The sequence below is a fragment of the Apus apus genome, chromosome 14 (genome assembly GCF_020740795.1).
Source record: "Apus apus isolate bApuApu2 chromosome 14, bApuApu2.pri.cur, whole genome shotgun sequence".
Lineage (NCBI taxonomy): Eukaryota > Metazoa > Chordata > Aves > Apodiformes > Apodidae > Apus > Apus apus.
Genome location: NC_067295.1, coordinates 4,187,744 through 4,201,872, shown reverse-complemented (window position 1 = coordinate 4,201,872; position 14,129 = coordinate 4,187,744). Strand labels below are relative to the sequence as shown.

Here is a 14,129-nt window from a genome sequence, read left to right as displayed (position 1 = left end):
GTAATTTTGTTTTCAGGCTACCAGATCTCCTGGGAGGTGTATGGCAGGAATGAATCTCTTCTTGCCCGCACGCTGCCCAACACCACCCTGGAGTACAAGATCACGGGGCTGTCATCTCTCACCACCTACACCATCGAGGTGGCAGCCGTGACGGCCAAAGGGAGCGGCTGGGTCACGTCCTCCACCATCTCTTCTGGCGTGCCCCCAGGTTGGTAAAACTGCATGAAACAAATTAAAACGTGCTAATGATTCATGTTTCTGTCTTCCCAAGATCACAGATTACTTCTGTTCAGTACTTTATTTATAAAGCAGTGGAATTATTTGCTACGCAATTTAAATCTCATTTTTAAAGCAGATTAAAATGTCGGCATGAAGACACAATTTGAAACCACCAGAAAGCCAAAGCTGCTGAACACATAAAAAAAAAGGTTGATGGCAGAAGGAATGGATAAAGTAATAAAGTGGCTCCAATACAGAATCTCTTGACATTTACAAATAACATAAGAATAAAACCTGTGTCAATTCAAAAAGTATTTCTTTGAGGAAAAAAAATGGAGTTTGGATGATGTTATAAGGGAAAGATTTTTCCTTCTATAGATAGTATAGCTCATGTTACCTATGAAAGGACACTTGTATCATGAACTATAATCTTATTTACAAGATTTGGGATGTGTGGCTTGAGAAAGGTTTGGGAGGGGACAATCCTATACTGCATTGTCTGAGTTACCATTCAGGCACCTGTAAATTCAGCCTTTTTTTATTCTTTTGATTTTTTTTTTAAATTCTGCACTCACACTCATGCAGTATAGAAAGCAGACTAAAAAGCCAGTTCTTACCTCAAAGAGTGTCAGTGAATTTTTTAGGTTAGACAGGTAGAATTTTCCAAAGTGGAGCAGTTAGTGTATATCACTGATGGTAACCCAGTTTTTTTCCCTTTTCCGGTACTTTTAAACATTTCTGTATGTCTTGAAGGTTGGTTGCTTTTCTTTTCCCTAATCACAGGTAATTGTGACAAGCTGCAGACTAGATCAATGCCATGCTCCCTGTTGTTAACCAAATAACAGCATTATCCTACTTGGTCAGGGTTTAGTTCATCGATTGTACTTCCCACAAACGTGAAGGAAGAATCAAGAAATACTGTGTATTTGTGCATATTTGAAATTTATGCCCAAAAGCTGCCCATTTTTTGCTTGTTACATTTGTACATATTACAACATTATGAATGATTACTCATTATAATAATTTCCATTACTTAGGAATGCAGGTACCTATGGGAATTTATTCTTAAAAAAATCCATATTTAATCTCTTTCCTGGGCTTGCTTTTGTTGATAATTCAGATAATATTAAAAATGTAAATGCCACCATAAGCTTGAGGCAAAGAACTGATTTGGGCTGCAGAATTTTCCTTGTAGAAGGTCACCCTATTTATTTCCAACAGACTTTTTTTTTAAATCCATCTGCTTTACTTAGGCATTAGAAACACCCTTTCAAACCCGTCTATTTTAGCTCAGTGGAAGAATCACAAAAGCTTCTCCATGTGCTCCCCCAAAATTTGAGGCTTTTTCTCTTGCTAATAAATTGAAGCTGTATGTACTGTAAGATGTAAAAAAATATTGTCACTTAATTCTGGAGAAGAAGTACAGTGGAATTGGGTGACTTGACAGGAGACTGGCAGATCTGAAGCTGGGAAGTACCTTCCCCCCTGAGCCACCATGCTTTGTCTGTTGTGCAACTTTTCTAATGTAATAGCTGTAGATGAGCTCTTTCTTTTCTCTTTTGATTTGTAAAAATGCAGTGTATTCTCAGAGCAGCAGAAAAAGTAACATTGCACGGAATCCTCTGCCAAAAGGGAGAAAGAAAAAGCATGGCTCTTTGTTCTGTTATAATTGTTACCAAGGTGTTTTACATGCTGAAACATCAAATATCAGCCCGTGTGGCTGGACCCTAGATACAGAGCATTTCCACCACTCATTTGCATTTCTGTTTCTTCAGAACTTCCAGGTGCTCCATCCAACCTGGTGATCTCCAACATCAGCCCTCGCTCTGCCACCCTTCAATTCCGGCCGGGGTATGATGGCAAAACCTCCATCTCCAAGTGGATAGTGGAAGGTCAGGTATGTGCCTGACAAAAAGCTTGTAAGGAACTCTCTGAGGGCTTAAAAAGGGTCTAAATGGTGAACGTCTCTTTGGATTACAGTTTTTGTTTAACTTTGGGTCAAAACTTTTCAGTAAGTGGCCTGGTGGTAGCTGTTCAGGGGGTCCTGGAGGCTTAGCTAAGGAATGTCTGTGCTGTGGCCACTGAGGAAAGGGTCACGTGAATCCTGTAACTTCTGCTCACAGGAACAAAAAGAGAAATATCATATAATATACATACAAGTGAGAATGCTTATCCTTGAAATAAGTCACTTGGATTTTTGTAAAGCACGTTTGGAAGAACACCAGATGAGCAGATGCATTGAAAATAACACATAGAACAGAGCTTAAGCCCAGCCATTTATTTTAAAAAGGGCTTAAAACCTGTGTCTAGATTCTTTTAGTGTATTTTCCAACCAAAAGTGAATCTGGAAGTATTATCTCGTAGAGTCAGAAGTATAGGAAGAATTGCACTGAACACTACAGATACCATTACTAATGAGACTGTGTGTATTCGTTCTATCTTGTAATGGAATATACTGTGGTTTTCTACCCAGGCCTCTGGATATGAGTAGGATGAATTCTCTTCTTCATTAGCTTTAAACAATATCCCTCTCTCTGCTGTCATTATGTCTTGGAGGAGTTATATATTCCTGATTTGTTCTCCTGACAGATGAGCTTTGCATCTTCCTTTCCACCCACAGATCTTTATAAATAATATAATATGTTTTTAAGACCAAATGTGGACTTCTTAAATCTCTGTCACTTAGACATGTTGATACAACCACTTCACTTGATGATGAGATTGTTGTGAACAAGTTGATATATTTTATACTGTTTACATACACATTATTGCATATTACAGAATTAAACACTGAAATCCTATAATATGGTGGCTTGGCACATTCTGAGAAGTAGTTTTTGTGCTGGAGGACCACATTGATATTGCTGGGAATTTGTTAATTCTGTGAGATGCTGAATGCCACTGAAGTGAAATAAATCTGAATGCTTTAAAACTGCATTGATAATTACCATGAAGTTCGTCTGCATCCTTGAGAGCCCTGGGTACAAATAGTGGTTGAAGGAGTCTTGGTGAGCAGGGAAGGAAGGGAGGATCTCTCTTGTTCACAAACCCCCATCAACGTCCCATGCGTTGCTTGAAAGGGCAAGAGAATAGTGGTTCTGATAAATCCTGGATCCAGGAATATTTGATCCATCTGGGAAAGGAGCTCAGCCAAAGCCCCTGCAGAGTCTGGGCAGTTCTTTTCACCACAGCTACTCTGCAAACTTCTGCATCACACCTCCCTCTTTAGCTTTGGCACAACAAGAAATGTTGGTCTAAGTGAATTTAATTTTTTCAGGTACACAGAGAAATTGATGACCCCTTAAGGATAGAGCAAATCCTGTTTCCAGGATGACAGCTGCATTTAAGCCTTTCTTCACAGTTCCTTTCTGCCAGCACTCCCATCAAACTCTCTTTTTTTAAGTGCAATTGCATAGCACCTTATAGCCCACCTAAACCAGAGCTCCCATTGTCCTTCTCCCTCTCCTCATGCCCATCACCCTTACCAAGACTTTCTTAGTCCTGACATGGTCTTACCCAGGGCTGCTATGAGACTTGATCCAGCCAAGAACAAATGAGATTCAGACAGATCAACCCTCTGCACAGGCTGTGTGACCAGGAGAACACCATTTCAAGGGAGAGGATGAGAACATGGGAGTGGGAGCAGAGATGAAGGCAAGAATGCCTCCATCCTGACTTGGATCTACTTTACCATGGACCTGCCCTCAGGACTTCACAGATTGTTTCCAGCCTACCTTTCAAAGACACAAACCAGCTGCCAGTGACACCCTGCTGTTCACGGATGCCTTTCATGTAGTGTGTTCTAAGAAGGGATCTGTCTGTGCTGGGATGCAACCTACTGCTGCAACATCTGTATTTTAGCATAGACAACCACAATTGCTCCTCAGAACTCTGTTAGATTGAAGGGCACTGGTTATACCCAACCTGCAACAGTGTTTTCAAAACAGAAATATAGGGAGGATTTTTTCCTTCTGGGTCTTTCATTCACTGGCCAACATACAGGTTTTAATAACCCTGCTAAGTGTTAAATTAGCATTAAATTAAAAGCCACTTAAGGTGTGGTTTTACATACTACGATTTTAAAACAGGTGTTCTTGCAGAGTATTAGGATCACATTTCACTATAAAACACTTATCTGTATGTTCTAGTGTTCTGTTTCATTAATCAGGTGAATTAGAGAGCAAAAAGTCTGTCCAAGCAGGTACAGGAGCTACATCTCCATTCACAATTTTTTTGAATGCTGGCCTTTCTGAAAGTTTGTAACAAGGTGCAGAGTAGCTGAAAACAGCTAATAGCTTGGGGAAAAAATTGGTTGCCATTTACTAAGACCTTATACAGCATGATCTCTCATGAGAGGAGAACTAGGTCAGTGTCCCACACAGGTCTGTTCCCCTTGGGCTGTTCTTCTGCTGTCGGTGGGTTCATGACAAAGCATGACCAACACATACGTGGCACTGTTGTGCACTTCATCTATGTCCCCCTCTGTTTGTACAGCTTGGCATTGGATACACCTTAGATATTGTGTTTTCTCTTCCATCTATACTGGGAAGATACCTTTTACTCTGAAAGTTTGAGTCCTTACAGACAAACTATTTTATATTCACACACACAATCCAGCTGCCACCAACATGTTTTTCTTCTGTGTTCCTTGATGTGGCACAAAGCTTCCTTAATAAGGGCAGGCCTAGAAAACGTTCCAAGTGTTCCATTTTGGCTAAGTGCCATTTTTGAAGCCTGATACTTCATGAACAATTTGGATGAAAACCACAGCTGGGAATTCCAGCTGACGTGAAATTTTGTGCATCTGGCCCTGGCTTCTGTTTTTTGTACCGAGGTGGAAACTCACAGGAGCCACTGTGGAACTAATTCTCAATTATGTCAATGAACATGAGAGGAGAATCAGGTCTTGAAGATTTTAGGGTGGGTTGATACTGAAATATCAAGCATTGAAAATCCCATTTCTGTGTTTCGTGTGAAGCTGCATTCTCTTCTGAAGGGATTTCTAAGGAGTCATGAGGCTGTTTCTTTTCCATCTAAACTCATAGCACAAGAGGAAACTAGATTTCCAAGCAGAGAACTACACAAAAGCAGCAATGCAATTTAAAATATATTTCTAAGACATTTGTTTTCAACTACATACATTATAATATAAAGTGAAGAGTGTCTAATGTAATGTAAAGGTTCTGCTGACACTTGTTCAGAGAGACCAACAGTAGCTGTCTTGCAGCACTGGCACACACAATTAACATGTTTATCTCCAAAGAGTTCCAGTAACTCCTTCCAACCATCCTGTACTCTCAGATGCAGTTAGAGTGCAGATATTCTTTTTAATAGATACTTTAGAGTGCAGATATTGTTTTCTTGCAATTTGGAACCAAGAATGGCACTGAATCCCTGCTGTTTTTCACGTGGTTTCGTGTTTGCACTCTCTATGTGCTGCAATCCAGTTTCAGCTTATCTTTCCCAGGGTTTTGTCAGGAGAAGCACATACCTGACATAATCATGAGCCTTAGGAGCTGAGTCCCCAGCATCAAGCTTTCCAGTGGCTGATTAGAGAAGCTGGGCTAAATTCTGCTGAGTTTGGTGTGGTTTCCTGGTGATTAATGTTATTGTGCAGACAGCAGAAGAGCTGTGGAATGGCTGAAGGCAACTTATGAAGAGGTGTTGTGAGTCATGGAGCCATGAGTATGTGGGCTAATAGAATTTTTGTTTGAAACCTTTCTGTTGTTTTTAGAGAGTTTTTGTAGGAATATCATGGTGAGAGGGAAGAGTTTCAAAGCAGTAAAACCTTTAAAGTGTTGTAACTGCATTCACTTGTAAAGCTGTGAGCTGGGAAAGATGTAACTATAACCATGAATTTCTCTGGGAAAGCTGTTTTTACTTTAACAGTGAATTTATCTGGTTTTGTGGGTTAAGTCAGTGAATGACCTGGATAGGATTCAGCCCTTGGACAAGGTGATTCTCTTGGTGTTGTTTTTCCTTTGGAGCTGGTAAATAAAGCGTCTGCAACTCTGACAATTTTATACCTTTGCCAATCTTTAAATCAAAAATAGCTGAATCGATTTCAGGTTTTTGTAAGAAAAAGAATTGCACCCAGGCTGACATCCTGTGAACTGGATTTCTCCCAAAGCGATTTCAAATGTGTGAGTTATGGACCTCTATAATGAAAACTCTGACATATCTTGAACTATAGTAGAACACAGGGTAGCTCTGTAGCTCTCTAATGTGCAGAAATATTGTGTTTTCCTTTCCTGGAGTTAGTCCTTTGTAACTGCTCAGCATTTTTGAATCATTACTATCTTATGCAAAATATTGCAGCAAGTTATTTTTTCATTCCAAATTTTAATTATTTTTTGTTCCTTTTAAGTTAAAATTCTGCAGCTCTGCTCATATAGTGTATTCCATCAGAAAATGTTAACTCACTTTATAAAATAGGTAATATTTTCCCTTTTAGAAGTGGAGAAACTAATGCACAGAGAAGCAAAGGTTCTGAAATGACTTCTAATATTGTTTTATACTGTCTGATTTCTCTAATAATAAATGAATATGGCCTTTTATTTAATGTAATGCCTTGGGAACAGCTGAGAGATGGGAATGAATGTGTGTGAATTTGTGATGCCTGATTGTTACTGAGAATTATATGAAGTGCCTTGGTGGACATAGGTGGTTTTATTGTGGCAGTCCTGGGGCTTGTGTCCCTATTGTACAGAGACCTGTTAAGATACAGAGTGCATTTCTTAAAGGAGTTTTTATGCCAACAGGAACAGAAAAGCAGTTGATGTTCTCATCTGCCTCCTAAAACAAAGCACACATGAATGTGTGTGCATCTGTCAACACACATTACCCTTTTCTGAAAGCTGCATACACTGTTATTCATAAAGCAACTACAAGCAAGCAGCCTCTAAATTAACTTTATTTTATGCAGAGCAGCTCATAGTGGAGTCTCTTGCCCCCTAAATTACTCTTTTATCCTTACCACTGCCCATGGTTCTTCTTGCTTCATGGGAGTCCCTTTGTACTCTGGTTCTTGAAACTAACACGTTTCCTCTGATCTGACATCAGAGTGTTCCAGCAAAAATAATTTCTTTTTCTTTCAAGAGCTTGAAACCATGGAATCTACTATAAATCTTGCAGAAGTTAAAAATATAGAAGTCCATCACTGAAGGTTCACTTCCAAGACTCGTTTCTGAAGTTATTACTAAATAAATGAAACCTGTTTTGAGTAACATTGACCTAGAATTGCTTGGTCACACCAGTCAGATCTCACGAAGAAGTCCCCAGGCTGTTCACCAAGCTACCTTGCTGATGTTCACCCTTCAAACATCTTTCTGTGGAAATACTCCCCACACAGACAGTGCTCTCTTAGAATGTACTGCTGATTTCAGTAAAAGATGTAACCCTTTGAGTTAGTTCCCAAAAGTTCGCTTTCGAGGGGCTTGTCATAGTCCTGGAAACACAGAAACTTTTGCTTCTTCTTAATCAGTAAAAGGTCTTTAAAATATCCCCCTTTGCATCCAGCTGGGAAATGTCTAGCAGCAAAATGGGTGGGGGATTTTTGGATACCTCTCAAGCTTGAGTGAATGTCCATTGTTGACAGCCCTGTGGGCCTCTGGCTCTGAGCCATGTGGTCCTTAATGTGTATTAATGACCTGCTGGCTGCCGTAAAACCACTGAAGTCTGTGGTTGTTTTGGGGTTTTTTTTTTGCTATGCAAGAAGATGGGAAAGATTTTTTTTTAAGCTCTTGTCTTAGAATAAAAAAAGATAACTAACTCACTACTGGAGAATATTTTCAGCCTCCAATGCACTGTGGATTGTTGCTACACAATTACTGCAGCACTTTGAGGTGATGCTGTTAAGAGCAAGGAGTTTTGCAAAAATAACCCTTTACTCTAGATTTTCTACAGTTTAAATTAAAACCCCTTTTAGTTAAAAAAAGGTTCTTTGTTTTCTTGACTGAAATCAACCCTTTCCTTCTTTCTTTGTCCATGTAGCTTTTTTGTTGTTGTTTGTTGTTTTTTTTATAATTCCCTTTATCATACCTTTGATCTCCACGTTCAGTTTAAGGCTGTTCAGTCTCACCATGCAGGCCTGTCTCTACTTGCTTCCTCTAAGCTTCTGCATTCATGGACTTTACTAAAATTTATGGAGCTCAGTCAGGACTGGGAATTTTTAAGGGCCCATCATCTGCACAGACATCTGTTTTATGGGTTATTTGGTATGTGGCCATGTCCTTGATAACCATCAAGACTTGTGCAACCACATCTCTCCATCGCTGCTAGGACAGAGGCTTCTTTTCACAGTGCAATGCAGAACTTATTTCTTTGGCCTAATTTTCCTTGTGTCATTTCTTTATGCACAAACATAAATATGCAGCACATCAAGTCCTGGATGAGGAAAGAACTAAAACATCTATAAATAAATCAGACTGCTTCTCCTGAAGGGGGGTTGGGAAAGAGTGAATAAAACCTAATTTTCTATTTGAAGTACTTGGGGTATGTTTGATACTTTGGGCTCCATTGCCTGCCAAGTGCTTTGACAGTGTCTATGGCTGTAACTAGTACACAGAACTCGTAAGGGATCTGTTTAAAAAAGATTAAAGGAAATAGCTCTTTACACAGTGGGTTGTGAGCCTCTGGAATTTGTTGCCACACCAGTCTGTGGAAGTAGATAGTGTCAGAAGGTTAAAAAAGGATTAGGCATCTTCAAGGATATTAAGTCTGTAAAGAGACACACAGGGGAAATGCTGCTTGTGTACCTGCAGGTACCTCTGAGCCCATGACTGTGGGTACCAGGGCAGGGGGAGGGAATGGGGCTGTGGGTGCTGCCCTTTGTGATAGGGTGGAACACCAGTGTAAATGTGCACTGGAATTGAACCATTGAGTCTTGCCTAAGATCCACTGTCCTTCAGCACTTGTGGGGCTCCAAAGGGAAGCTCAGCCATCAGCCACCTCTCTTCTGTCTCCTTCTCCATACTCCTACTCTGGCTCTTACATACCCACCCCCGCTTACTCATGCTGCTGTATTTTATCTCCAGAAAGCTGCAAGTAATACTCTCAGTCCTCTTCACTGTTTTGTCCCTTCTAACACTGAGGGACTATGTTAGGCAAAGTGTTGTGATTAATTAATGCAAAGATTGCTCATGGAAAGGTCCAGTCTAAGTGGAGAGCAGCAGATGAGGTTAAAACACTTTTGTTCTTTGACTTTTTTCTTGTTTCTGTCTTCATTTCTTCATTTTGCCTCCATTGGGACTTCCTTGATATGTCCATATGTTCCTGTGAGTTATTATAAAGGCTGTTTTTTGTTTTGTTACTTTATTGCTTGATACTTTTGTATTTTGGCAGCAAGATAGAACAGGCTATTAGTGCTCTTGTGGTGTTTTTCTGGAATAGATCTTACCAGAGAATCCCAGTGAAGTCCCAGCAGGTACAAGGGAACTTGGCTGGCTTGTCCCTTTACTGGTAACTAGTTCTTTGTCATATAAAAATATTAACTGAATAATATGTGTTTAAAAGCACTTGTCGTTCCACTGCAGTGATGACACACATTGAAAAAGAGGTGTTACATGTAATTCTTTAAATATATACATATATATGTAGTCTCCTTCATATTCCTTTTTACTTCACATGTACAGGTTGGTGTACTGGGTGATGAAGAAGAATGGGTGAGTCTTCGTGTGGTAGAGAATGAACCCGATGCTCAGATGCTGGAGGTACCACACCTTACTCCTTACACTCATTACAGGTAAGAACAGCAGGTAATTAGCTGCAGCATGCAAAAAAATAAAGAGTAAATAGCAGCATGGAAAAGCTTTCCTAATCAGAAACAGCTGGCTGTGTTTTATGATCTGAACAAAGCGGAAAAGTTGGTGGTTTTCATAGTTTATACTTAAGATGACATGTCTGATATTGTTAATTGTAATTTACATACAATAGAGATCAAGATATTAAAAAGGAAATCCAGTTGCAGAGTGAAATGCTTTTAAGAGTAACTGATACCCTGTGACTTCCCTCATCTAAAGGGTGCACCAGTGACAAATCAATTGTAGTTAAACTGATGCAAATTTGTAATTACATATTTACATCAGTTGAAACATCGTTTTATTGACTTCACTTAATTTGGTAACATCAGTTAGATGAAACCTTTGTTTGTAAGAATTTACCAAGTTAGGCTTAATAGATATATGCAATGTTTAAATTGATTGAAGTGAATCTGGTTTATGGGTACAACCCAGTTAAAGGAGATTGATTTTTAAATCAATTAAATTCAAGTGATGCGTTGCTTTAGTATAGACAAGATTTGAGAATCTGAGGTCCTCAATCCTGATGAAAAATACTTTAATGAAGCAGCTTGCTAATGTAAAGGCTGGTTGCAAGGAGATACAGTGGGAAGTGTTAAATCAACCTACTGGGAACTTTTTTGGTCTGGAGGGCCTTTTAGCTACCCCAGGTGCTGTTGTAAGCTGGAAATAGGTATAAGTAAGTAAAGCTCATCTAATTTGCAACTACCTTAGTGCTGATATGCTGATTTTCTTCCTAGAAGATGCTGAATTTCTAACCAACTCTCCACAGAAGTGTTTTACATCTCATCCTCAAGACCTAAACATTTTACTAAAGCTCTTTGAAAACTTTTGAACTTGAGCAGAGCTTTCTGGTGCAAAGGTTTAGGAAAAATATCTTCAAGTTGAGAAGATTTTTGCTCTCATAAAGGTGGATATTTAAGGCTGAAAAGGCAGAGGTGATAGTAAAGTGCAGGTTGTACTGGAGTTCTGTGTTCAGTGTCCATGCAAAATAAGAAAGACTTGGACCCCCCACAGTGCAATTATGCTGGTTGGCACTGGCACTTTTCACAGTTCCAGTACTTCTCTATCTTTTTAATCAGAATCTGCAGACTAAAGCAGCTACTTGAATTTTGCCTAGGTTTATTTCCCTCATGCATGTACAGAGATGAGGTTTTTTGGGTTTTTTTCAGTCCAGAGTAACTTTGTATGATTTTTTTGAAGCCTAAAAAGTTGTTGCCAAGTGGATTTGTGGTCCTTTAGCCAGCTTTAGTCCTTGCCCACTGAGGAAATATATCATGAGAGATAATTATCAGACTGCCCCTTTAGCAGCCAGCTTCTTTTCTGGATTCTCTGCCTATGTTTGAGAGTGAAATCAAGGACAGCATTTGTTTAATGTGTTTCCTGTAATGGGTTTTCTAGGGAAATCAGAGCAGATCAATAAACATTGCTGTGTTGACTAACTCACCCTTTTTCCAAGCTCAGTCATTAGGTGCAAAAATTAAATGTTCAGAATGAGCAGGTCATGTATTTCAGTGCAAGCTCTGGGTACCTCTAATTGCTTGTGACGGGTGAGAGTATCTGAAATATACAGCATGTCTTAATTATTCTGTGCTTCCTGGAAGAAAAAAAAATTTAAAAAAAGAAAGGGGAAAAAAAAAAAAGAGAGGGAGATTTTTCTAAATCTTTTGTGACCCAATAGGGATTTCTGTTGTAGAAGAGATGGTTTCAAGCAGACAGGGTATTTTTTTAAAGACGCATATCCATATTAAATAACTTAATCTTTCTTGTGCAGGAAGGCTGAAAATGCAGCACAGGGATAAATCAGCTTCTTTCAACCGGTAATTGAGGGGAAATGTTATCACTAGTATATTTTTTATATTGACAGGGAATGAGAATATCCAAAGTTTGATATTTTAATACCTTTCTGAATGTATTATACAAGCATGGCAAGAGAAAATCACTTACCGCTAGCCTAAGCTCATCAGGCCTGGTATAATTAATATAAATTTCTCACACAAATACCTAAGTTTCTAATAGACCCTCAGCTAATCTCATTTTCATTTTTTTAATACCTGAGAGGATCTGAAAACTGTTACCATAAAGCATTCAGCAGCGAATACAAAGGCAACCTTTGCAGAACATTTAGAAGGACCTAACTGGTATTTTTCCACCTTTTTTTCCTGGTCTGGGCAGAAAAGGACCATTCACTGAAGTGTTCCAATGTGCACTGCATCTTTCCTCTGCTCTAGGTTCCGGATGAGGCAGGTGAATGTGGTGGGTCCCAGCCCTTTCAGCCCCCCCTCCCGTGTCATCCAGACCCTGCAGGCTCCTCCGGACGTGGCCCCCGGCAGCGTCACCGTGCGCACGGCCAGTGAGACCAGCCTGTGGCTGCGATGGGTGGTGAGCACACAAGGAGGGACCGGGAGGGAAAGGGAGCCAGGTGCTGGTGCTTGGGATGTGGCTCCTTCCCCAGGGGGTCAGACCAGCACTCAGGAATGTCTTTTCCTTGCGTTCAGCAGAAGGAATAACAGCAAAATTATTTCCTTTTGCAGAATAGTCGGAAATCTGAGACTTACCTTAAGTGCCTTATTAATCACTTGAATTGCCTGCTGCCACTACTTCTGCCACTTCATCAGGGGAATATATGCCTGTGTGTAAAACCTTGGCTTTTGACACTCTCTAGTTCCACAGTCTGGGTCAACATGTGGATCAGGAATATAATACTTGAGCCAATTTGCCTTTTCCTGGGGCTCAGTTGTTTGCCGCAAACAGTGCCCAGAAGGGGCACACTGGCCCTTGGCAATGGTCCTGCAGGCAGTGAACAGCTGTGGTTCAAAGTTTGCCTGTTACACTCCTGTAGGAAGATTATATTTATGTGAAAGGGTGTGGAGTTAAGTGATAAAACATAGAAAGAAATTATTAATTGTGAAGATGCAGTGAGTGATGACATTGTTGTGCCCCTTAGACTGTCTCAGTTACCCATAGAGTTACCACACTGGGATTTACTTGGCAATTAACCTGCTCCAGAATGGTTTTTCTTCTCCCCTATTAGGCAGGATTTTCCACTGGGGTTACTGCAGTGTGAAGTTGATGAAGCACAGGTTTTCTTTTGGCCAAATGTTAGCTTTTCCATGCATAAACTCATTATGGCTGGAAGTCAAAACCAGGCTAGAAACGAGAGGGTTTTTCTTCTGCCAGGAAAGGATAATTCCAGTTTCTCAATGGGGCACTGCACTTAATTCTGAGCCTTGAAAGGCGAAAACATCAGCCTTGAAGGTGTCACTTCAGTATCCACAGAAAAGCCATTGCAGTTCATTTGATAGGACCCACATAAATCACTCGTGACTTTACCGTGTCACTAACATGCCAGTGTTGTTAATCCTTTGGTATTATAACCAGACCTACATCCCTTCAATCAAAATTAAGTCAAGGCTGTTTGAAGAGACTTTAAAATATTTTTAAGATTGTGTCCCCTTGCTGTGCTACCGGGAAGCCTGCTTTTCATGAGCCAAACTGTGCAGGATTCAGGAGGAGCAACAGCCACAGCTAAAAATGACCTGACATACCTTTTTCATGCTTAAAAATGTCAGTATTTCAAAGTGTTTAATCTCTTTTTTTTTTTTTTTTTCTTTTTCAAGACCTGCAGGTGAATCTGTGTCCCCCTGGGAGCTGGGAAATCCTTCCTTCCTACAGAATAAGGGTCACATTTCTAGCCCCACTTGCCTGCAGGATACAGTCTTCTAAGCTGTGAAATGTTAATGTGTATCAAACTTTCCCAGTGATTCAAAACTGAATCTCAGCCATCCGTGGCATCATGTAGTTAGTTTTAAGGGGTAAAAACTCTAAACTTTATGAAGTAGGCTAATTATTTCATATTTTAATCTCTGAAATTGCTTGGGGAGTTAGAATGCTAGAATAAATCTCTGCTGATAAATGAGTAGGCAGAGAGTCAGTAAAAAAAGTGAAAAATGTATGATAAATGAATTTGTCACATGCTTCAGCAATTTATCATTCATTTCCATAATTAATCACAAAGCTCTGAAATATATTGTATTCACATCATCTCTGTTGATACACCCACAGCCAATGGCACAGTTCTGTGAGCATATCTGTTTGGTTCAAAATGAAGGT

At 39.9% G+C, this 14,129-nt stretch overlaps 1 protein-coding gene across 2 annotated transcripts in view; it reads left to right on the top strand.

Annotated features, from left to right (window-relative positions):
* The window catches only part of SDK1 (sidekick cell adhesion molecule 1), a 393,582-nt gene that overhangs the window by 297,565 nt on the left and 81,888 nt on the right, over nt 1-14,129 (top strand). For both annotated transcript variants that reach the window (XM_051632376.1, XM_051632375.1), the window contains exons 21-24: nt 17-208; nt 1,995-2,116; nt 9,852-9,961; nt 12,248-12,398. In XM_051632376.1, the coding sequence (XP_051488336.1) occupies nt 17-208; nt 1,995-2,116; nt 9,852-9,961; nt 12,248-12,398 (575 nt within the window). The remainder of the gene's footprint in view (nt 1-16; nt 209-1,994; nt 2,117-9,851; nt 9,962-12,247; nt 12,399-14,129) is intronic.